General features: G+C 38.2%; 1 protein-coding gene across 1 annotated transcript in view; it reads left to right on the top strand.

The window, feature by feature from the left end:
- Window positions 1-27204, top strand: part of LOC110160690 (alpha-1,6-mannosylglycoprotein 6-beta-N-acetylglucosaminyltransferase B-like) — a 212782-nt gene that overhangs the window by 23747 nt on the left and 161831 nt on the right. Inside the window, exons 3-4 of the mRNA XM_020925372.2 lie at window positions 10141-10288; window positions 26746-26861. Of these exons, the coding sequence (XP_020781031.2) occupies window positions 10141-10288; window positions 26746-26861 (264 nt within the window). The remainder of the gene's footprint in view (window positions 1-10140; window positions 10289-26745; window positions 26862-27204) is intronic.

The raw sequence follows: 27204 nt of genomic DNA on the forward strand, positions 1-27204 counted from the left end.
ACGATTTGAGTGTTAAACAGGGATGTAACAGTAACCGAAATTTCATGATATCAGTCTCACAGTAATATCGTGGACCATCACAATATATCGAATCACATGTTTATTTGCTGAAATTCATTGTTATGGTGCAGCAATGGCTAAAAAACAGAGGGAACTACATAGACCATGATCCTTTGCGTTGTTTCAGTCCAATCTACATGTTGAAATGACAGTTATTAAGTGCTTTTAAATCTTAATTGTTTGGATTATGACAAGAGAAAAGTAGCACATTCACAGTTTTAGTTTGCCTACTTAAAATATCGCAATAAATATCCTACCTTGAGATGCATATCGTGAAAATATCGTATAGAGAGAAATGGATATTGTTACATCCCTAGTGTTTAACATGTGTAAATGAAACAAAACACAACTCCACGTATGTTTGTGATGAGGAAACAACATTATAACGTAGATCAGAAAATAGCATATGGGATCTTTAAAGTCAGAACTGTTGTACGACCAAAGATGAGCTGCGATTCAAGTGATATTGCTGCGTCTGTGATTAATCTTTGCCACGCATGTGAGCAACAGTAGACTCTGACAACAACAGAGGGCTCTGTGAAAGTGACAGCAAAAGAGCTCTGCCATAAACAGAATCATAGTTCCCCTTTTCCCTTTCATCTCACTTTTAACTTTAACTTTTACACATGTGGAAACACCACAAGGAGCCACAGGAGCTCACTTGGTGCATGGCTGGACACTAAGGCTTGCTGCTACAGATGTGGTAACTGTACCTATTGTGAACACGTACAGCAGACTAACTCGTTCATGGACATTAACTCAGGTCAAAGTTTTTGATATTAGCAAATTCATTAATTGTAACACCACTTATGTAGTATACAGACTCGAATGCCCATGTGGTTGTTATTACATAGGCCGTACAAAACGCAAACTGAAAAACAGGCTGGGTGAACACAAACAGGTTATAAGGACCTGTAACCCCCTGTATCCTATGGCCATGCATTACGGTGTGATTCTAGCTCCTATAGATAAACGCTGTCATTGTGTCCTTAGGCAAGATACTTGACACCAGTCTGGGTACACTGGTGTTTGAATGTGGCGAAGCGCTATATAACATAACAATTTACCATTTACTGGTGACACTAGTAATTTTACACACAGAGCCTAGAGCCTGTTATTCTGTTGTAAACACTATTTAACATCACTAACATATCTGTGACTGATCATGTGGCCCATTCCTGTGTAAGTTTCAGACATGTATGCAGGGTTTGTGTGTTATATCCCTGGGCAATAACTGAAAATGTATTCTTTAGACATGGTCTATGGTCATCGAATCCGTCATCGAAAACTAGCACTGAAACTAAACATTCCTTTGGGCAGGTTTTGGCACTGGGGTAAAAAAGTCATACTGAGAATCAAGAAATTTTAGAATTGTGAAAACAACATTAGTAATTAAGCTGGAGGACTCTGTCTGCCAAGTACTTTTGACAAATTTGTCAGGCCAAATGTCAAACTTAGACAAAACCAAAACAAACGCTGTATTGAATTTTTAATTGAATCTTGTAAAATTGCCCCTCTGTATTCCTCTTCAGGCTGTCAGATACAATAAAGAACAACAAACTGAAAAACATGCCAAGATTATATTTCATATATATATTTTCTTTCCACAGTGAATACTAGGGATGGGCCGAGATGGATTTTTTTTTAGCTGACACGATACCTGATATTCATTCTACTGATGTAGCTGATAACAGATATTCGCTGATACTGATATTTAGCTTTTAAAATCCATAGCATGATCCACAAATGTATCTTATGCTAAAATAAAGATCACTAATTAACTTTTCACTTTTGTAACTAGAAAAGCAGTCAGAGAGCGCAGACCTTCGCCAAGGACTACCCCCATTTTTTATATAAATTGCGATAAAATCAGTCTTCTGGATCAGATTTGGATCAGCCTTTGGAATATGAAAGAGGATCCCATTGTCCATCCCTGAGTCAAATTTCATGGGGTTTGGTCAATAATTAACCCAGATATTGAGAAACAAATATCTGGTAAATGGCCCCATTTACCACAATGTTAACTAAAATTTCAAAGTGATCCAGAATCCAGGATTTCTTCCAGATCACCCCCAAAATGAAATCAGTTCTTCCTTTTCACATTTCCAACAAATCCTGAAAATTTCATCAAAATCGGTCCATAACTTTTTGAGTTATGTTGCTAACAGACAAACAAACAAACAAACAAACAGACAAACGCCGGCAAAAACATAACCTCCTTGGCGGAGGTAAAAATAATAACAAAATGTATTTGTCTGGAATATACAATTTTTGTGTAAAAATACAGCCATAAAACACTGCTCTATTTCCATTTTTACTCATGACTAGGGATTTAATGACATCCAAATCACATGGTATGAAATTTATTGCAGTATTTTGAAGAAGTTAACAGAATATGATACTTTTCTAAAATTTTAAATACCTTGACAAGGCTTCATTGTGAATAATTACTGTCAAAATCTAAAGAAGTAAGATATTTTAGGGGTGTAACGATATCCATGTCTCATGATATGATATTGTCACTGTATGAACCTCTATATTTATTGTGATATTTTGTGGAGGTTAAACAGCTAAAACTGTTATTATGCTACTTTTTCCTCTTAAAATGCCTTGACAAGACTTAATCCAACGAACTAAGACTTAAAAGTGCTTAGAACTGTTATTTCTTCTTGTAGTCTACACTGAAATAGAGCAAAGGATCATGGTCTATGTAGTTCCCCCTGTATTTTTTTTTTTTAGCTATTTCTGCACCATAACTCTTAATTTAAGCAAAGAGACTTGTAATTCGATATATTGTGACGGTCCAACGATATTATTGTGAGTACTTTGACGATACGATATCACGATATTTCTGTTATTGTTACATCCCTAATAACAATGTTTAATGATAGCTTTTCTATCATGTACTCTGCATTGAAATCAAGCAAATGATTGTTGTCTATGTAGTCCTCTCCTGTAATTCAATATATTTTGATAGGCCACATTATTTGATTATTTGATTTGATAGGCCATATTATTGTGAGAGATTTGACAATATGATATCACAGTATTTTGTTTATTGTTACATCCCTACTCGGTATCGGTGTCGGCACTGACTGGATCAATATGGAATGATACAAATACGGGAACCCATATAGCGGCCATCCGTATTGAATGCTTGAATTAAGCATGACGAAGCAACTGAGTTTGGTGAAGTAGTGGAAGTTAACATGGCCTTTTCGATTGACAGGTACATCGGCGAGCGTCTGACCCCGTAGAATACTACCGCGGCGTTTGATATCGACCCTGACAGCAAATATTTATGGGCTTTGGACGTACAGCAGAGGGACTTATTAAGCTCAAATGAAGCATGACTTGGCCAGTAATCCATGCGTTGCCGTTGACGGATAAATCAGCGAGATCTGAGCGTGTAATAGCAAAATGTGACGAATTACATGTTCAATATATAATGTCAGCAGGAGTCGGGGTTCAGAAAGTGCATGTGTTTTGCAGGTAAGAGTTGCCTGGAAGAATCCAGACTCATCGCTGGATATGGATCTGTATAACAAATACAGAGAAATATCCTTCTGGATTTCCAGGCAAAGGTAAGAGTGGATTGAAGCTCTAACATGCACAGTAGGCCCGGTAACTTGGCAGGTACTGCTGGAGTCCTGACTAGGGAGTTGCCCAAGATCAGGTTCCTTGGGTGCCTGCCAGGCTGTAATTGCAACATTGTAATTTGCTTTTATATTCCCAACAAAAAAAATCAGGTTGCACAAAAAACTTACACAACATTTTGGTACCTGTTGACCCTCACATGGCACACGTGTGAAATGAAAACCTTTTCAAGAGATGTCATCAAGAAGATCACTGAGGGATGGTCAAGGACTCGCGGCGCTTATGACAAAACGAAGGATCATCCGAATGGGGTCGGGCGGTAATACGATATTGCGGTATCCTGCGGTATCAAAAAGTAGCAACTTAAAACCACATGGCTCATTTGCATAAACTATAAGCGCTTATAAAAACAGCTGCAAATTTTAAACAATGAAACAATGAAAAAAAGTAATTGAACCAGCAAATGATCCATAAGTTGCCTGTTTGGATATTAAATGTAGCTCATTTCTTTTTCTTTTCAACATTCAGTTGAACCAGCAATTGGAACAAAATAGTCAATAAAATAATTACAAAAATTATTATTATTTTTTTAATTTATTTATGCATTTATTTTGGGCAAGTAAAGATTTACATTTATATACAATGGAACATATAACATAAGTGAAATCGTAATAGAAATGAAAATAACAACAAAAAAATTAACTATTATTATTATTATTATTATTTTGCCCAAAAAGGAGTGGGAAGAAGAAAACTTATTTAATCCCACCCCTACTCTTCATAATCTAACACAATGAGCTTCTTTTGCATTTTTCAGACATTTTGAATTAAACTATATGAACTATTTACAAGTGCAGACAAAGAGCCACTGTTATAGTTTGGTAGTGTAATATAAGTGCACCAACAATGGTAAAGTTAAGGAATACAGACAATGGTAAGAAACAACAAATTCAAGTAATGTAACGGACAGCACATACCAGCAATGGTAAGAAAACAACAAACATAAACCAGCGCTACAGAGGCAGTATTGTTCTAATATTATGACCCACCAGACCATATGTTTATATAAAAACTTGAATTTATGGATATTTTGGCATTGCTTGAGATGTGTATCCAGACTGTATACAAAACATATCTTAACATTTCTACATTTCTAACGAGATAGGTGGGCCTGTCTGCGATTTTGTTGCTTTCCAGTCCGGCGTGCAGGAGGAGAGCACAACACGCATTTTTCACTCTGTTTTGTGCTTTGTCATTCATTTTTGTGAGCACAGAAAATCCGAATTCACACGTATATGCAGTAGTGAAAGGAATAAGCATAGAAACACTGGCCCTACTGAGGACAGGAAATGCTTATCCAAATATATTCACTGACTCACTCGCTGTCTCATATGTCAGAACTATATTTTGGAGATCGTGACAAGGCGACCCCCAAAAAATCATTTGGTAAACAATACAACAACAAATACAATACGACAATACGACAACAAACAAATAAGACCTTTTAAAAATCACCTCCATCCCACCAATCCAATATGGCCGCTAACATGCTTGAACTGGCTCGTACCACAAACAAAGTCATCAATAGCGCCACCTTATCCAAATTGACAGGCTAGCTGGGCAACTCATTCGTTATAACGCCATGCCTCCTTCTAAGTGTTTCATCTCCCTCGCCCTCGTACCTACCCCGTGCAAACCCGGCTCCAATCCGTTTTTGTTAACCATCGATCGGACAGTGGCGGCTCAGAAATGGAAGTCATTACAGGAAATTAGCCACGGTTTAAACTCCCCCCATTATTAACTCGCAGGTGAGTGATAGAGGCGTCATGCTTAGACACAGCGGTTTGGCATGTTAGCGAAACACATTAGCCCGCGAGGCCAAAGAAAAGCTAGCTGATGAGGAGTTGATTGCGGACATATATAAAAGTCTAAAAATGGAGTGTGTAGGAAGTGCTAGCCCTGGGTAATGGTGATGTATGGATGCGAGTGGGTATGGAGGAGTATTGCTGAGAAATACACGTTGTTGCTACCCACATTCTACCCCCAGGCTCTGTTTAGATTTACTGCAGCAAAGGCACTGCAAGCAAAACTCGGGGAAAAAAATATAAAAAAAAAATACAGTCTGAATCTGCAACTGAAATCATTTATAGATTTTACTGTATGATTTACTTTTTGGATGGTTTTATGAGCTTTAAAGGTGTAATGTGCAGCTTTTCTGTGTGGGGTTCTCTACAGCGATTCTCCTTCAAAAAAGACTAGGGGGCCAAATTGTAGTTTGCACGGTGTTGCCATGGCGATGTCCCAAAGTGCCCATGTTATTGTATAATGGCCATAAAATGTCCCATAAAAAAACTAAAATCAATAAGGAAGTGAAACTTGGGACAGTGACTCTTCATGTCATCCAGACGAAAAAAAGTCATGGTATTTTTCACCGTGTTGCCATGGTGATGTGTGAATGTGCCCATGTTATCCTTATGGCAACATTTCCAAATTTTCATACATTTAAAAATCATACAATATCTTATTAGTTTCATTGAAGGTAGCCTGATTCATCAGCAGGTTTCACTTCGTGGAAACCGTCTGACCTCGCAGCTTTAGGATTCGTTCGCTCGATGGTAGGTGGGTACTTTTTTTAATTTAATCAATCACTGCTATCTGGTTGTGACATATGTAATGTGCCAAATCCCATAGGAAGAAGGGCAATAACGTCTTTCCTCTTGATAAAATTCACCAAACATTCTCTTTGTTCCGGCTTTAAATCCTCGATCTCGGGAATCTTTGCCAACACAGAATGTATGTCTTCGTCTACATCCATCTTCGACCGCTTTGTTTACTGTTGTGCTGTACCACAATAGGGACCCAGACAGGCGCTTGAGTTTGACATCATGGCCTCACAGCTCTTCGCTGATTGGCTGGTGTGCAGTCTACAACTTCCGGGGTTCTTGCAAACGATCTAGTGTATTCTGATTCCTGACCTAGACGCTGGAGAGAAATTAAACTGAGCGGAGGGAGAGCACCCATGTTTTCCTATGTTAGCATCAGTGTCAGTGCATCCAGTGTGTGATGACTTCTGTCTGTTTACTGACATGTACAGCCCAAAGTCACAATAACACAGAGAGAAGTGGCATGTCAGATCCATCCTGAGGGAGTGTCGGGTCAGTCCAGTGCGAAGCCAGACCCGCGAGGGCTGTTCCATGCCGCTGATCATTTTTATTAAATTTTTTTACCTGATATGTTCCACAGTATGTAATTTAACTTGTTGTGTTTTTCATTTCATTTGGTTACAGGTATATTTATTGCTTAAATCCTTGAAAAACACACATTCTTATTAAGCAGGGTTCACCTCGCCACAGATCTGACTTGTAACTTGGCCTAATGGTTGAATCAGGGAAATGCCAGACTGAGGAACATTCTTGGAAATGCATTTTTTTTTTTTTTTTTACACAAACTGAATTAATGTGTGATACATAGTCTAGTGTAAAGGCATATTGTGAAGCATTTAAGGCAAAGCAGTAACATCACCATGGAGACAAGCATGTAGTGTACCTCCTCCCCCCATCAGAAAAGTTACACTGTGCACCTGTATTTGGAGTGAATCATATTGTTCTGGTCCTGTATGCATTAGTCTTTGTTTAGTCCTGTTTTTTTCCTGGTTTAATCTGGGTTTAATCCTGGTTTAATCTGGGTTTAGTCATGATTTAGGCCTGGGTTAGTCCTATTGTAACAGCTTGTATGTGGTGTGTCCAACTTTAGACCTGGTTTCGATTTATAGTAGGACTTCTTTTAGTTCTGGCAGAATTCTGGTGAAATCTAGTCCTGACATTCACATTAATCACTCTAGAAAAATACTGAGATTGTGAATTATTTAATTAATTTGTCATCATAAACTCAATATTTTACATGCCTGGAGAGGTTTGAGATGTCATCCATGCATGTTTGAGTAATATAGCGATCTCCAGGCCCTATTCAACCCCTTTTTTATGGTTAGCTGTAAGATTCTCTCTGTACAATGCCTACGTCACGCTCTCTCTCTCATCATGCTCTCACACGACAATTTTCCATAAATTTACAAAAACATGACTGTACACAGCAACTTGACAAACCTGAAGGCTCTGAAGAAGGAGTGTCTTACCACGGAGAGCAAAGGGAGGGGCGACTCAGAGCATCAAAAATTAAAATGTAATTTATTAAACATGTTAATCCATTATTTTCAGCAAACACAGTGATCTAAAAATTGTTTATGTGTTTCAGAAGTAAAATACCCCTTCTTTAATTATCAATGGTGGTATTAACGTGTTCATTTGTAAATTAAGGACTTTTTGTTGTTATTTGGTGTTTGTTGTTACCATAGTAGCACATAAACTAAACATATCCCATTCTAATATCCACCATTTTATTATAAATCCTGAAACGCTGCTGTCAGGCTGCAAATCTGATCTGTCTTTCTTTCTCGGGGAAGACACATTGTTGCCTCAGCCTTGAATTATTCAAAAGGAGACATCGCCAGCAAAGTTGGATTGTAGAAAACTGTCTGCTTGACATGACTCGATGGAGAGAAAAAAACAAAGCAATGAAGGGAAGAATTTAAGAACTTATCAATCCATTTTAAAACATTTTCTCAACATGTGTCAGTCATTCACAAATCATAATCGTGTTGCTATTCTTCTCTTGTTAAAAAGTCAACATCTCAGAATCACTCTCTCACATTCAAATGTTGCTAATTGGTGCAGATAATTCTCTCCAAATACTCTTTTGCTCATTTCCTAGACTACTATCTGTACTTCTACTTGATTAATTCTTTTCAGTTTGTTAAAAATATGTCACTTGATTCACAGGGAAAAAGATGCACTATGTGATTTCTCTGGTGAGGGATTGGCTGCTTGTCCACAGAAATTCATTGCTTGGCTGGAATGTAGTATGGCATTAAACTTTCATCTTTTTAGTTCTTACCCTCCACAGATCTGATTTGTAACTTTGCCTGATGGTGACACCTGCTTATCTCTATGAAGATTAAAAAAAAAAAAAAAAGTTTAATGCCAAACTGTGCAACATTCCAGGCAAAGCAATAACTGTAGAAGTTACACAGCATAATACTTCTTTTTGTACCGTATTTTCCGCACTATAGTCTGCTCTGGATTATTACACTCTCATTGAATGGTCTATTTTGGAAGTTTTTTCACATATAAACCACACCGGACTACAAGGCGCATTAAACGAAAACACAACAGTTAGAAAAGTCAGTCAAACTTTATTTAACGCGTTCACAATAACTCTCAACTTTGCGTAAAAATAATACTGTCTGAGAAGCTAAATGGTTAGCGTATTCACAATAACTCATAATTGTTCAAACAGTTGGGGTGATTACGGTGTTCAGCACGCCTGCATCCCTCTCGTCATTATCCAAGTCAGAGTGATTACTGTTCCCTGGCAGTTCAGTGATGATTCCGGTCTTGGTGAAAGCTCGGGCCACAGTTGATACTGATCCCTTAGGCAGCCGTAATGCTGCAAGTGGTGCGGCTTTGTAGTTTACTAAAGTAGAACTAAGACACCCCAATAAATTCATATATAAGGTGCTCTGGATTATAAGGTGTGCAGTAGTTTTTTGATTAAATTAAAGGCTTTTAAGTGCACCCTATAGTGCGGAAAATACGGTAATATGTTGTGAATGTAATTTATAATTTTTTTTTTTTTTTAGCTTTTTTTGATCTTATAACATTGTTCCCTCATCAAAAATATGCCTGAAGATTAGAGGTGTGCAAAAATATTGAAATATCGATATATTGTTATATATCGTTACTGATAATACAGTATCGATATTGTGGGCTGCTGTATCGATATATCGTCAAGAATATTATTTTTGAATATTTTACTCAATTATTTTGTTACAGCGCTACAGTTTTGTTGCTTGTGCAGAGGAAGGAAGCTTGTTTATTTGACACATTTGACATATTCACTGTTTTGATGATTAAAATGGGCGTGTTTCATATTAACTCTGTGGTTTAACAAAGACTTTTAGTATCACAGCTATGATTTAGCCTTTTTTTTTTATTGAAATGTACAACTCGATTTGAAATTGAATCGTATCGAAGCTTACTGTATCAAGGTATGTATCGTATCGGCAAATTCTGAATAATACCCAGCCCTACTGAAGATTAGAAATTACGATACAAAACTGTACACAGCAACTTGACAGACCTGATGTGCAGTAGTTTCATTACCGGGTTGCACACTGAATGGGTTGTGATGGTGTTCTGAAGGGGGACTGACTTAGCACGGAGAGCAAAAGGAGGTGAGACTCAGGGCATCAAAAACGATTAGTAATGTAGTACTTCCTTTTGTAGTATTTTGTGAATGTGGCTCATTTTATTTTTCGTTTCACACATTCAACTCACTATTGCTCTTTCAGATTCTCATCCATCTATATATTTCCTCTGTTTGCGTCATATATATTGATTTTGTGTCGGTTCTTGTGTTTTTCTTCAGACACGGCGGGGCAGGAGTCTCGAGAAGGTCTGAAGAAGATCTCGGACATGATGGAGGTCATTCTGAAGAGGCTGGACTTTCTCACCAGGCTTAGTAACACCAGCGACACCTCCCACAAGCTGGACCAACTCAGTTCGGCTCTAGACAGGTACAAGATACTAGATAGGCTTTCACTACACGCTTGTATGTTTGAATGAAGAGCGAGCCCACAGACAGACAATTTGTATTTCCACTTCCATTTGCATGTGGTGATGTGGTGCAGTAGTAGCGCTAGTATGCATTTGACTAGAAGGAACTGAAGGAAGAAACTGAACCGATTTCATGGAACTGATATCCGATCTAGCTTTATATACTGCTCAGAAAAATAAAAGGAACACTTTGAAATCACATCAGATATCAGTGTGAAGAAAAAAAATTATGGTGGTTATCTACACAAATATGGACAACAAAAAGATGCCACCTCTTTTAATGGAAATAACATTTTGAGCCTTCAGAGGGGTTCATTTCATAGACACCATGAAAATCCAAGCGAAATAATAATGTGGCAGGCTAGTCCATTTAGCCAAAACGTAATTTCTGCAACTCAAAATGCTTCTTAATATCTTGTGTGGTCCCATTTGTTTGTCTGCATGTTTGACAAAATTGTGGCCTCTCCTGATGAGATGGATGGTGTCTTGTGGGATGTCGTCCCATATCAGTGTAAGAGAATCACTGAGCTCCTGTAGAGTCTGAAGAGCAACCTGGAGGCGTCTGATGGACAAAAACTTAATGTCTCGGAAGAGTTCTATTGGGTTTAAGTCCGGTGATTGTGAGGGCCATTCAGCTGTATCAGTCCCTTCATCCTCCAGGTTCCACCTGCAGACTCTTTCCACATGAGACCAGGCATTGTCGTGCATCAGGAGGAACCCAGGGCTTACTGCACCAGCGTAGGTCAGTGGGTTCAAGGATTCAATCCCGATACCTAATGGTAGGCAGGATACCGTTTTTCTAGCCAGTAGAGGTCTGTGTGTCCCTCCATGGATATGCCTCCCCAGACCATCATTGACCCACCAACAAACCGCTCATGCTCAACCATGTTGAAGGCAGCAGAGTGTTCTCCTTCCGCAGAGTCTTCTCCAGACTCGTTCACATCTATCACAAGTGCTCAGGGTGAACCTGCTGTCATCTGTGAAAAGCACAGGGCACCAGTGGCGGACTTGCCAATTCTGGTGTATTTTAGCAAATGCTAATGGTGCTCCACAGTGCTGGGTGGTGAGCACAGGACCCACTACAAGACGTGGCGCCCTCAAGCCACCCTCATGAAGTCTATTTCTGAATGTTTTGGCAGAGACATTGACACCAGTGGCCTCCTGGAGGTCATTCTGTAGGGCGCAGGCAGTGCTCAGCCTGTTCCTCCTTGCACAAATGAGCAGATAGGGGTCCTTCTGATGGGTTGAGTACCTTGTCCAGCTCTGTCCAGCTCTTCTGGAGTATCTGGCTGTCTCCTGAAATCTCAATATTCTGGAGATTGTGTTGGGAGACCAATTAAATCTCCTTGCAACAGCACCTCCAGATGTGCCATCCTGGAGAAGTTGGACAATCTGTGCAACTTGTGTAGTTTAAGGAATGGCTTCATACCCCCAGTCATGAAAATAACTCTAGCCAAAGGAAGCACTAGTGGAAAACCAGCCAAAAAGCCCAAGAGGGAGAATCCTGAAGTGACCTCCACATGCAGAAGCAGGCCTATTTTTGGGGTTGTCTCACTGTTGCTGCTGTAGTGCACCTGTTGATCATTCCCATTAAAATAGGTGGCATCCAATTGTTCCTAAGAAATTGCCCTGTTCATATTTGTACAGAGAGCCAACTTTTTTCATATTGAGATCTGATGTGTTTTCAAAGTGTTTAATTTTCTGAGCATTGTATATTATCCATGTGTATATAACCCCCCAGTATTTCCAGTATATATCCCATACATCAGTCTTATAGCGCTTACCCAGATGCCAAGCTATCCACAGGGCAGATCAATAGGCTGTCAATCTGCTGCACCTACAATCCCCCACCAAATCACTCACACGCCACGTTCGTACATACGCTGTCGGAGTGAAATGTTTTGCTCATTGATAGAATGACATCATGCATTAGTTGGAGCTGGGGTTGGGGTGATTTCTCTAATCACTGTGCCATCATTAAGTGAACAAATCTGTGATTAAGAAAACAACAAAAAACATGGATATAACTATAAACTACAAGGTTTTATATAAAAATAAAATAAAGTAAGAAAGTAAAATTTATGAGACAAACTAGTTTAATAGGGTCAATATTTATTTTTACATTTCAGAAAATATTATGTACTACAATATCCTACTTTTTACTACCTTTACTTTATCTTACTTACCTTTTTATTTTTTATTGTTACCTACTTTTTTATCCTACTGTGCTAAGATGGCATCCACATTCGCCACTAGTGTCTTCCTCCGTCTCTGCAGTGAGCTCATGTGTAGTACAGTGTGGGCGGTGGACACATTAAACTGTATTTTAGTGCCTGTTCTGTGAGTGAAGAGTGTGCACAGCTCAAGGGGCTTATGAAGTTAATGCAGCTCTAAAATATCAATTAGTTTGGTTTATAATGAGCTCCAATGAACACTTCATTGGTTTTTAAATAATAATTGACTTTGGTAATTAAATCTGTGATAGGATGTCTCCTGGCTATGCAGATCCCTGTTTGACTGTCTGCAAATGCCACAAGTAGGTGTTCAATAGTGGTGTAATGGGCAGCACTAAGGGTTGTCAAAAGTATTGAAAATCAGATATTAATTGATACTTAAACTAATATTGAAAGTAGATACTAATTTGAGCAACTGTCAATACTGCATAAAGTCACGTTATAGGTGCACTGCGCAACATTTACGTTTGAGGATCCGCTACATACTTGTCTCCATGGAGATGTTATTTCTTTGCCTGGAATGTTCCATGGTATAACTTTAAGCATATACATCTACCATTTATTCATAATAAATGCTCAAAAATACAACAATTCCTTCTGTGAATAGGGATGACACAGATCTGAACTGTATTGTAGTGTAGTGCTGTGATACCCTAATTTTTGGACTACAAGTCACTCTGGAATGAAGGAAAAAAAAGTATATATATATATATATATATATATAAGTCACACTTTTTGGGGGAAATTTATTTTATAAAATCTCTTGGAACCAATATTTCATCTTGAAAGGCAAGTTATAGTAATAACAATAGAACAGAGAACAACAGACTGTTAATGTCACATATGAACAGTTCTTCAGATAACTATAACATAAACAACAGAACACAACAAGTTTACCAAACTCTCCATCTCACTCCAAATCACTGAATCCATTGGATTCTTCTTCATCCATGGTGTCACTTCTGAGCAACTCGCAGACCAGAGATAAATGGAGTGCTGCTTCCTCTTCTGTGTAGCTGTGGTCAGACTCAGCATCAGTTCCAGTTAGAATTATTTCGGCCTTTTTGAATCCCAACAGGATGGTTTCGGTTGTCACTGAAGTCCAGGCTTTGTCTTACGGGAAAGTTGCATGGCGCATCCTCCCAGTGTCACAAGTTTCTCACTCACTCCAAACTTGCTGCAGGATTACCATTTTCAGCTTCATATTTTGCAATATGATTTTCATTTTGGGAGCACTTGTGTTCAGCCTTCTCAGCTGTCTTTATTTGTTAAAATTTTTAGTGGTACAGAAGTAATGGTGCGACTGACAGGATACAGACAGAACAGAGGCTCTTTCTGCAGGAGACATGTGCAGTAGAGCCACGTGGTACAGGAGTAATAGGAGGAGCAGATACTGACACACAAGCCTAGAGCGCCCTCTTGAGGCTGTCAGTGTGAAAATTTTAATATATAAGTTGCACTGGAGTATAAATCGCAAGACCACTCACACTGTGAAAAAGTGTGAATTATAGTCCGAAAAATGCGGTACGCAATACCAATTCCGATACCATAATGATTAAAAAAACACTATTTTTTTAGACAATAGAATGTGATTTTCAATACTAAATAATAGTACTTTCTTTTACATTACATTCTGGCATTATATCTGTGTAATCCCTCAGTGGTCAGGATAGGTCCCATAGTGGTCCATGGGCGTACACTAGTCTGTCACCTCCAGATTATTCTAAAACTATTCAGAAAAGGTTAATTTCTGTCTCGTGAATGTGACTTCTTTAGTATCGATACTTACTCAAATGAGTATCTAGTTTCAAAGCCAGTTTTAGTATCGATTAATGTCTTATTTTTTATACTTTCGACAACCCTGCAAAACCAAACAAGTCCTTCAGATATCATACAGTGTACATGTACAGTATTCATGCAATATTAATCATTAGGTGTATAGGAGAGACTCACACTAAGCCTGAAACTATTTTGGATGCCTATAGTCTTCTTGTGGGGAGCTTAAAACAGTTTGTCCAAAAGGGAAGGTCTGGCTGGAGGGAGCGAGAGAGAGAGAGAGAGCTGGCTGCAAACTGTCAGGTGTGCGGCCATCGCCATAGCAACATGTCTTCTCTCATACAAGCCCGGAGTGCCCCAAGTGGACACGAGCCTGTTCCCTCAGCAGACAGACTGAAGAAAAGCCTCTCTCAAAGCCACGGGAGGGGAGCCTTACCTGCCTGCATACCTACCTACCGCCATGCACATGAATAAAACAATAATGATGAGAAGAGACGCACAAAGAGTAAACTAAACAAACATATTAGAATTCATGTGATTGCCAAGTTAGCTTCATTCATATTAAAAGTGTGGAAGGAGAGATGAAAACCAGCAGATCCCTAAGTCTGATATGCTACGTATAGTGGTCACGTGATGCTGCTGTGACATGTCTGCTCAGCTGATTTAAACAGGTTTTGGCGCTGTCTTCCTACCGGTGAAGGCAGGACGACAGCGCCATCTGCAGTCTGACTTCCTGTGTCTGGACAGTACCCCAGAGTGTGTGACAGTAAAAAAGCCCCCTCATCCCGGTTTATAGTCCCATGGGCACGTTTCCTTATTTCGATTGCCTCTTTAATCCAAAAACGGTGTTTGTTTTCCTCTGTCCGTCAAACACCTCAACTCTGATGAAGACCACGAGTGAGCAGTCGAAACTGTCAGGTATGAAAACAAACTCTTAGTCTGAAAAAATAACCTAAATAACATAAATTATCAGAAGACCAAATGAACCTCATTGGACTACTGTTTAATGTCATACTGTGAATCATTTCAGGCAGAGCAATGACATTAGAAAAATTACATAGTGCATCTTTAAGCAATGTTAGAGTGTTGTTACCTCATCAAAAACATAACCGGATTTGTGTTTTGTTTCATTCACACATGTTTGAGTAATCCTGGTTTATTGGTCTGTCTACATCTCAGGTCAAAATGCTCTGTTCCACCTTGTAATGTCATGAAACGGTAGCCTTCAAGTTAACAGCTACCTTTTACCTTTTGTCCAGGGCTGAAATTATGCTTTTCTGAAAGCACCTCTCCCTTTGACTTTGAATACGGGTGCCTGTAGAGTCCATTCCCCAAAGTGCGACATTATATTAAGGTCATACAGTGCATAAACTCTCTGTGACAGACAGTGAGGGCCCCTTAGAGAATACTGAAAACGCTGCAACAAGGGTGAAAAGAGTCAACTCGATTACCCGCCATCTTGGATCTGACAAGCCGGCTAATGGAGTCTGTGGGGTCAGCGGAAATCAATACAAAGTTATGCAGTCTTTAATCAAACGTGAAATATTTCTGTTTTGATTGACAGACAGCCTTAAAATTAGTTAGCATGGAGATGGTGTTACAGGGACTTAAAGTATACATATTGTCTGCTATATAGGCTACCATTGGGTCATAATGTTATATTTTAGACAGTTTAAATCAAAATATTGATTTAAAAGGGCCCATCTCATGCAAAATAAACTTTTCAGAGGTTTCTACCTTCTAAGAGTGATGTGTGGGCCTTGTATATGTAGCCAAAGTAGTTTTTAGATTGATTCGGTGTTTTTTTTAACAAACTGCAGCGTAATAGCAAAAGGCGCTTTGCACTTGCACCCGTCCCCCGCTCCACCGCCTCCGCCCCGCATCGGCTGACAATTCCCACAAGAACACTTAAACAAAAGCGTAATAGCATAAGCAAATTGTTCTACTCTGCAGTGTACACAATATAATAAGTTTATCTACTAGCGTTTATTAATACTCTATCAATCAGTAATGTTCAGCTGATGTCGACGCTGTGCTTGCGCTTCGTGCACCTCCAAGTCCTCGTCCGATTCTGAGTCCAACACATGCGGCTGAACGAGCTGTATCGCCATGATGAATAAAAGTTTATTCCTACCGCTATCAGGGCGCATGCCTGTCTCCCCCTCCCTCCCTGAGATGAGCGGAGGAAGGGCGGCTCACTCAGAGCCTACGTCACGTTTGGAGGGCGGAGCCTGTGCTTTCTCAGGACGGGCGGGGGCATGAGCAATGGTCGGTCTTTCATAGTTCCTGGTCTGTAACTGCCTCCAAGAAATCAGTAAGACTTCATAACTATTGTGTAGTGGATGTTCCAAAACCCAAATTGTGCTTGTATATGTGCAAAAGATACAATGTGATTTGCATGAGCTGGGCCCTTTAAACAACTTAAAGATCCTATGTTATACTTTTAGCTATGTTAGAATGTTGTGAATGAATGAAATTTCAAAATCAATGCAGTTGTTACTGATGAACAAAATGAAGCCTGATGGTAAAGCCTTATCAGACCTCAAAATCTGCACGGAATACTTGTCATTTTTCCTTTTTTAGAACATTTTTAAATGAGTACTTTAATACTTTTACTTAGATTTTATCATGTGCTACTTTTACTTTATTTAATATTTCTTTGCTCCATTATCTGTACTTTTATTTAAAGGTTCTATATTAGGTAGGGATGTAACGATATCCAAATCTCTCTGTACGATATTTATTGAGATATTTTGAAGAGGCCAATATAATTGTAGATAGGCCACTTTTTTGTTTTTAAAATGCCTTGATAATATTTTGGTGTGAATTATTTTTGTCGTAATCCCAAGAATTAAAAACAAAAAATATATTTCTTCATGTTGTTTGCACTGAAATGAATCATGTGATATGAAGTTTTCGATGTTTATAAGCTGTTGCTACTATAAGACCATGTATTTAAGCAAAGGAACTTGTAATTCGATATATTGTAATGGTCCATGATATTATTGAGACTTTTGACAATACGATAGCATGATATTTTGGTTAGTGTTACATCCCTATTATTACACGAAACTGACTCTTGTGAGCTTTAAGCTGAGTTAAAATGCTGTTACCTCCTCAAAAACAGACCTGGAGTTGTGTTTTGTTTCATTCACACATGTTTGAGTAATCCTTTATTATCATTAGTCTATATACATCTCCAAAGCTCTAAATGCTCTGTTCCACCTTGTGATGTCATGTAGTGGTAGTTTTGAAGTTCACAGCTACTTTTTTACCTTTAATTTAGTAGAGATGGGCAATTTCATGGCTGAAATCATCCAAAAGATTCTAGTGAAGGTGTGTGGAGTTTAAAAACACAGTGGAGCACTTCCTGTATTACCACATGACATCACGAGGTGGAAGAGAGTGTTTTGAGTTTGAGAGAAGAACTTCGTGATGAGAAAACGACATCAGAAAATAGCTCAATATAGGCCATTCAAGTATACATATTGAGGTTTTGTGGATACCAGTGGCTCATAATGTTAAATTTTCAACATTTTACATTGCAGTATTGATTATTAAATGAGTTAATAAAGTCTGCTAGTTTCAGTGCCCAGTGGGGGCTGTGTACCACTGGTGGTGAAAATTGAGTTACAGTGGAGCAATGATGTCTTGAATGCAGGAGAATAAAGAAAAAAATTAAAACTTTGAGTGGGTACTTGAAAACAGAAAACTTTTATAACACGGTTTAAGGTCCAAAATTGACTCTCATGAGCTTTTAGCTATATTAGAATGTTGTTACCTAATCAAAGACACACCTGAGAATAGAATAATATGTCTCTTCTAACAGCAGCTGTGTAACATTTCATAATAACAACACTATTTACAGCCTTAAAACATGATGAATTACTTACAGTTCTATGTCACTTTTTTGTTGGGGGTTCGACACTTGCCGCTGTGTGACAACTGTAGTTCTGCAAGGATTCACGTGGTTGGGAAGTCATTTTGGGGCTCTATTTTTATCATGGGTACTTCTTCTTGCAAAAATGGTGACATTTTAGTTGTAATATGATAAGATTCAAGCTGTAGAGGGTTGAATAAGTCACTGTTAGGGATAATTATTGGTTCATCTGGCTATTTGTTTGTTGCAGTCATTTTAAAGGGCCCATACTATGTTATAATGTTTCCTCATCAGTATGGATCATTTGGGTAATTTCAGATCTGGACTTGCCAATCTCTACTGAACAAAAGGTAAAAGGTGGCTGTTCACTTGGAAAACTACACAAGGTGGAACAGAGCATTTTGAGCTTTGGAGAAGCAGACAGACTAATAATGACAGGTTAGGGCTGGATTCCACTGGACGCGTATTTCACCCTACGTGAGCGTAAAAGATGCTACTTTTGGACGGGAATTTTTTAGAATGCATTGAAAGTGAATGAGGGCAGCTCCACTGCATGCGCTAGATCTGCGTATGGAGCAACACATCCTGCGTGCGTACATTTCAGAAAATAGGATCCATCCTATTTTTGACGCTCTACACAAGCGTACGCACGTATCCCCATCAAAATACATGCGCATGCATCTATTGTTGTATTTGTGCGTTTACCATCAGCACAATGTGCTCCTGATTCAGTTAATTAGTGCTTTAATGTTCTTTTGAAATCCTCACGTTTGCCCTGCTCAGCCGGTACAGAATGTGTACAAGCCTGTTCAGCTGTTAGTTTCGCTGGTGGATGACTAAGTGGATGAATGCACCCAGTCAAGTTTGAAACAAAGAGCCAGTGCCACACACATATGTCCTGCTGGAGCTGCCCCTGGAGCCACTGTCACGTTGACGCACGTAAACGCTGATGTGTGATTTAAGAACATGGCTTAAAGCTCACAAGAACCAGTTTTGCGTAACATAGGACCTTTAATGATACCGTCTGTTTCAAAGTGGTTCACTGGGTTGATAGTACTTTATTTTAATTGTCTCAGTGACATAAAGTAGTTTGAATATTATGGTTTATTGCTGTATATCTCTGTAGATGGGCTTCAAAGTTTATTGTGACAGGCCTAGCATTATATATGATTTGCTATGTAGAAAGTCAGTATTTTTTTTTTCTTACATTTCAAAACACAACTCCTGGTAAAGTATTTTCTTTCACTACTTCTGCAATGTAATGGTCCAAAATTGACCAACTTTATATATTAATGTACCTCAAGGTTCTGCCCCAAGTCTTAAAGTAGTACATCCAGTAATTGGTCACTGTGGGACCTACTTTTAAAATACTATACTTGGTGACAAAGTGTAGCTGTTATTTGGAGCAACTTTTTTTTGCCACGGTCAGGTGAGATTCGTGAGATTCTGTGGCATCTCCTCTAAGGTTTCACAATTTGGGATATTTAAAGAATCCTATCCTGTTTCTCCTTGTGATATTATGTGGTAATACAGGAAGTGCTCCATTGTGTAAAGACACAAAACTCCATACAACTTCATTAGAATCATTTGGATGATTTCAGTCCTACAATCGTCCATCTCTGCTCAACTAAAGGGAAAATGTAGCTGTTAAGTGGAATTGCCATTTGTTTATGTGAAACTTGGCCAATATAAGTAAAAGATGAATAATGAATGTTTTTGACTCAAATTTGGTGTCCATGCACTTTGTCTGCAATGAAAGGAAGTGCACTATTGGCTTGCTAGTTGTTGATAGCATTACTGTGATGGCAGAAATCGCTTTGGAACATAAGTACCAGCTAGAAACCAGAGAAGACTGAAATATGAACTAGTAAGATAATACAAGCGGCAAATACATTTAGAGCATAGTTGGAGAACATACAAGGTTAGTATTTGCTCCATCATATAACACAGGGTCAACCCGATGGTCCTACAGTCCAATGGTCCTACAGCTCTATGTTCCTACAGCCCAGTAGTTCTACATCTCTATGTTCCTACAGACCAGTGATCCTACAGCTCTATGTTTTTTATAGCCCAGTAGTCCTACAGCTCTATGTTCCTACAGTCCAGTGGTCCTACAGCTCTATGTTCCTACAGTCCAGTGGTCCTACATCTCTATGTTCCTACAGCCCAGTGGTCCTACAGCTCTATGTTCCTACAGCCCAGTGGTCCTACAGCTCTATGTTCCTACAGCCAGTCTATGTTCCTACAGCCCAGTGGTCCTACAGCTCTATGTTCCTACAGCCCAATGGTCAAGTTAGTTAAATTCTCAAATTAGCAGCTACATTTGACCTTTAGTTCAGTAAAGATTGAAAATTCCTGTGGCTGAAATTATCCATATGATTCTAGTGAAGGTGTATGGAGATTAAAAAACACAGTGGAGCACTTCCTGTATTACCACATGACATCACAAGGTGGAACAGCGTGTTTTCAGATTGAAAAAAAATTTGAAAATAGTCTAACAGAACCCCTTTAAGTAACAAAATTGAGTAGTTCTTCCACCACTGCCAAATCCGTTCCTCTCCTCCATAAGAAACTATTGTATTCATAGAAATCCATCTTTCAAAATAATCCGTGTTCCGTGTTTTGTGCTGTCGGTTGGGTTCGGCTCACAGACGGTGGTAGCAGAGCTGATTCTGCAGAAAAAACAATCAAGCATCTCTTCTTGGAGTGCACACTCAGCAAAGAAATCTGGAATCACTTTAAAATTTTCTTTCATCAAAAATGAATCCAATTATTAATATAGAATACCAAAATATAATAACTGTCATCCATAAAAACTTAAATTAGAGTACATGTTAAAAATGTGCTAAATTCTGTATACACATAGCCAGATTATTTAATTATAAACCAAACTAATTGCAAAATGAAAAGGTTTTTATTGCTCTATTTTCTGATCTATGTTATAATGTTGTTTCCTCATCACAAACACAAACAAACATGGAGTTGTGTTTTGTTTTGTTCACATAAATTCTGCATATTTAGACTAAGTTCTTCGCTCAGACAGAAAAGACTTCACCTTGTGACATCAAGTGGTAATCAGCATGTAAAACTTACTTATAGTTATTATTTATTTTACAGAAATGGGCCTTCCAACCCAATATTTGTTCAACTTAAAGTGTTAAAAATGCATGATATTGTTGACTTAAGTATCCTCAAGTCATGTATAAAGCAAAGCGCAATGTATTATCTGTAAATATTTAAAGACAGTTTGAGACGAGAACAAGCCACTACAATAAAAAAAAAAAAAAAAACAGATTCAGAACCAAGGTTATAAAGCGAAGCATCACTGTGAAAGGAGTTCATTTATGGAATAGTCTTGACGAAGATATAAAAGAATCAAGTACAATAATGGTATAAAAAAACAAAACATAAAATCCAGCACGATGTGTATGTATAAAAAAGCAAACTAAGTTGTGCATAATAGTGAAGATTTCTGTTTGCAATTGCTGTGATTGATTGTGACTGAAATTAAATGTACTGATTTGAAATGTTTTAAAGTGACGATTGGTGCTGATGTTTTGGGCAGATAATATAAGATGACTCTTCTTTCTGCTCCTTTTCTTGTCTGTTTAATGTTGTGACAATTAATGTCGTTATATACTTTATGAATGTAACAAAAGAAATAATAATCATAGTCATACAAGAAGCGCTTCATACATTTTCACTAGAATCATTTGTACGATTCATTCTGCAGTAAATCCAACAGAGATCAAAGCAGAACCCGTCCCAGCTCAGGAGTAAGTTACACTCAAGTTGTAGATGATAATAAAATGCATATTAAAATCTAGTGGCACTTGGCAAGTAAACAAACTGCAAGTCAGACCTACTATTTTAAATAAGTCTGTTAGCATCATTTGTTTCACAGATACATTGAGTGCACTGTTCAGGGCTTATAAAAGAGTGAGGGGATGAAGCACTCAGCTTAAATATGCAAGATTTGTGTGAATGAAACAAAACACAACTCCAGGTTTGTATTTAATGAGGAAAAAACATTTTAACATAGAACAGAAAACAGTGTAATATGGGCCCTTTAAATACATGGACATTTACATATTACAGTAAGATATAAAACATTTAATGAAATTTATTTAATATACAGGTCCATGTTTTTCTCCGCCAAGTGCACGAGTATGAGATCACACGTGTATGTACCAAACGCCCCTGCTAAACCACTAAACCTGGGGGAAAGACTGCATTGTTAGTTAAATTGGTGCACCTAGCCCTTATCCAGCACTTTTAAATGAGCCACGGAAACAGCATAACAAGATGGTCGGTGTAGGGCAACACAATGCAAGTAAATAGATAGGAAAATTTTGTTCTAAATAGAAACATGGACATGGACATGGATATTTTTTATATAATATAAAAAAATACAAACAGAGATCGTAATGCATGGGCTAAAAATTAGGGCCCGACTAATATATCGGTTGGCTGATATTATTGGCCGATATGGCCACTTGGAGACATACTGACTAATGGCCTAAATCTAGTCAATATGGGACAGTAGTCCACGTCTGCATGTTATAACCCTAACCCTAACCCATTCTATATATTATCCCCATATATATATTTTATGGGGATAATATATAGAATGGGCTCAAATGAAGCTTGTGAGGCTCAAGGTTACAGGAGCGAATTTGGAGACAGGCTCTATGTTGTGATGATTTTTGATGGACAAAATAGCGGGGGAAAAAAACCCCCACCAGGATCATGTAGAGCGGGTTAATCCAAACATTTTAAGACCATAATGACGAGGCTCACAGCATCAGTTACAGAGAGAGGGGCCACAATATTCCAATGAAAGTCAATGAGAGGCAGGGTCAGCAGGAGCTGCATGCGAACTTCGTGTTGTTGAACTATTGTTGTGGCTATACAAAGCCACAGGCTGTATATAGAGCTTACATTCTCTATATTACAGCAATTTAACCCAATTTACAGATAGATACACATGCTAATATCTGGCGGCGCATCAATATTTATCTGAAGAGTGATGTATCTTTGTCTGTAACGCCATACTGACCCTGAATGAATCATGTGACTCCTGTGCTCTTGTTTACACAATAGTGCTCTCTGAGACTGCAGTGAGGCGCTGACTTTAAATGCCCTTGTGTCTGATCTAAGATATGAACCATAAATAAAAGTGAACTTCAGCACTGTTTAGGTCAATAACAAAACTACTGCTTGTTTTTTATCAAAGTGCGAGTGCGAAGAAGAGAGGACTGTCCCAGAGACAGAGGACACACGCAGCTGCTGTCAACATGCTGGATTATATTCTTTTTACTGATGATAGTTTTGAGTCAGGATTAAAAGGACACTTCTTTGTGAAGACTTGTGATCTGAGAGGTGTCTGTATGAGCTGGCTACCAAGGCATCAGTTTTGAAGCTACTTTTCGCTCTGGTCAGCGCCTGGCTGCTGTAAAGTACCACACATGAACAGCCTGTTTTCTCTACACTGGCCCAGTGTTAGTGTAAAGTGACGATAGTGGCTGCACACACGTTACAGGACACGCATTGATATGTAGATGAGCTATGAACAGTGGTGTGAATGATTAGCATTTATGAATATAATTAACTCTAATTACACCGGCCAGCCGATAAAGGTTAAGTGACAGTTTACTTACATTGTTTACTGGCTGCAACGTCATGCAAAAATAACATTAGCCCGATCTACTGTTTTTAAATATGGCTGTAAAGAAGCAAAATTAACAATTAATGTATCCTAAATAAACCCAATTTAAAATCCAATAGAGCCAGACCTAAGTTTTATAACTAGTTGAAGATTTACAGTGAATTTTTAAATCAATACATATATCGACTTTCATATCAGCTATCAACACTTCCAAAGCCACTTTTTATTGGTGTCATATCGGACCAAAAAAAATCCATATTGGTTGGGTCCTACTGAAAATAATGCAATACAATAAAATGGTAGGGATTTGCAAAAAAATTAAAACCAAAAAAGAAAAAACAAACAAAAAAAACAGAAACTATAACTGAAACTTAATAAAGTGGAGGATTCTATGTTTTTTTTTTTTTATATATAGCTTTCTTATTGTTGGTCTGGGCAATGGATTGGACGTTTAGATCAAATCAAATCAAACTTTATTTTCATACAAAAATGCAACACAAAGCGCTTTACAGTGATTAAAAACATATATACACACAACACGTCCACCCTCACCAAGAGCCAGTGAGAAAAAGATGAAATTATTTGTTAAAAGCTATAAAAAACGGCATTTGGTTAGTGTATTTGCATTTGTGTATCTGAAATTTGTACTTTAAAATAAAAAACAGTGAACATGCACATAGTCTACAATTAAAGGAAGTGCACTATTAGCATGCTAGTTGTTGTTAGCTTTACTGTGGGGGTAGAACTCCGCTCTGGTTTCTGAAAGTTGTGAAAAGCTCTTCTAAACTCATTGCTTTGGACCAAAATTAATCAAGTACAGCACATTTAAGAGAAAAATATGTATAATAATGTGGAAGTACGAATTGTGCGCTTATTTTGTATCCTTGAGCAAGACACTTCACCCACATTGCATACTTCAGTTATAGTGGTCGTATGATATGGCTTATTGAACGTCTTTCCTTGGACATTTACTCTAGCTGTCAGCGACTGGACTTTTTATCTGTTTATTTGGCTGTTTTGTGGTTTTAATTTCACGCTTCGTGTTTTTAAGCAATTAGCATTTCATCCTCTGCTTTACGCTCTGAGTGCAGGGCAAACAAGAGCAAAAGCTGCAGCTAGCTCGCTAATTTGAGCTAGAAAGGCTATGGGTCAATAAAACAAAATAGAGAATATTGTTGAAAGAGGTTTTGAAAATGTGCGTTCAAGCAAAGTATTGTCTCGTTTATTAAAGGGTTCATATTACACTGTTCTCTGATCTGTGTTATAATGTTGTTTCCTCATCGCAAACAAACCTGGAGTTGTGTTTTGTTTTTATTCACACATGTTTAACACACAAACTCTGCAAATTTAGGAGTTCTTCTCTCAAACTGAAATCACTGTTCCACCTTGTGATGTCATGTGGTAATACAGGAAGTGCTAAGTCCATACACCTTCACTATAGAATCATTTGGGTGTCTGGAGCTCTGAAATTACCAATAAAGGTAAAAGGTAGATGTCAACTTTAAAATGACTGTGTCATGACATCACAAGGTGGAGCAGAGCATTTTGAGCTTTGGAGATGTGGACGAATTAAACAAAACACAACTCCAGGTTAGGGGTGTGCAAAAATATTGAAATATTGATATATCGTATCGTTTAATGAGATGATACAGTATCTATATCGTGGGCTACTGTATCGATATATAACCAAGAGTATTTTTTTGGTATATTTTATAAAATTATTTAGTTACAGAGCTACAGTTTTGTTGCTTGTTCAGGCGAAGGAAACATTTATGTGACACATTTGACATTTTCACTGTTTTGATGATTAAAATGTTTGTGTTTCACATGAACTTTGCACAAGAAGTGGTTTAACAAAAACTTTTAGTATCACCGCCATGACTTAGACATTATTTTTATTTTTTTGGACTGTATCGAATTGATTTGAAATATATCGTATTGAATTGTATGGAATTGTAAGCTCACTGTATGGAGATATGTATTGTATCGTGGCCTGTGTATCAGGATATGTATAATATGGGCAACTTCTGAATGATACCCAGCCCTACTCCAGGTATGTTTTGGTGAGGTAACAACATTCTGACATGGCATAAAGGTCACAAGAGAACATTTTGTATGATATAGAACCTTTAAGAAAATTATATGTAAAAATCATCTACAAGTTGTAAGTGACATCAAGATAAGATACAGTCGCTGTCTGCATTTGACCCATTCTTCAGTGCTGATGTTGGAAAACAAGGTACCCAAAATAAACTACCTTTTGACCTTTTTACACTGTTACCATGCCAGATATACTTAAAAGTTATTGTTACTACTGTATTTTTTATACATAAGGTGCACCGGATTATAATGTGCATTAAGCGACACAAACAAACAACACTTGAGACTGATCCCTTAACTCAGGTGTCCACGATCCATTGGCAGATCATGGTGTGATTCACCTGGTGTTGCCTCTCTGTCTTGGTGAATGTGTATTATGAATGTGAATGTGGGTGGATAATTTAAGTTTGTTTTTTTATTTCCTATGAGGAGAACTCAAATAAACATTAAGTAATAATGTGTTTTATGCAGCTTTGCACACATTTGTTTACGTTTTACAGAAACAAAAATTAAAACCACATGGTTAAGTTTCATAAACGATAAGCGCTGAAAAAAACTGCGATTTTGACAGAATTAATTCTAAGGTGCACCGGATTATAAGGCCCACTGTTGATTTTGGAGAAAATTAAACGATTTTTAGTACGCCTTGCAGTCCAAAAAATACAGTACTACTACTGCCAGCTACTACTTGTACGAGGAAGTTTTTCTACAGATGTTCAACAAGTTCTTAATTCTCTGTGCTTTTTTCTGTTTGTGCAGGATCCAGCCGATAGAGCCCATGGTGGACCATATCCGGGCCATAGCTCAGAACATGTCAGACACAGCGGTGAAGGTGGAGAAGATCCTCCAGCAGCGCACCGTGGTCAGCAGCAAAGGTGAGGGCTACTGTAAGAACTGACTGTTACTAATAGGGCCGAGTATCATTCAGAAGTTGCTGATACATACCTCAACACATAGGCCACAATACAATACATACCTCGATACATAGGCCACGATACGATACATACCTCAATACATAGGCCACAGTACGATACACACCTTGATACATAGGCCACGATACGTTACATACCTCGATACATAGGCCACGATACGATACATACCTCGATACATAGGCCACAATACAATACATACCTCGATACATAGGCCACAGTACGATACATACCTTGATACATAGGCCATGATATGATACATACCTCAATACATAGGCCACAATATGAT

This window comes from Boleophthalmus pectinirostris, unplaced genomic scaffold (assembly GCF_026225935.1).
Source record: "Boleophthalmus pectinirostris isolate CB_2022bp ecotype Guang Dong unplaced genomic scaffold, ASM2622593v1 HiC_scaffold_17, whole genome shotgun sequence".
NCBI classification, from domain to species: domain Eukaryota; kingdom Metazoa; phylum Chordata; class Actinopteri; order Gobiiformes; family Gobiidae; genus Boleophthalmus; species Boleophthalmus pectinirostris.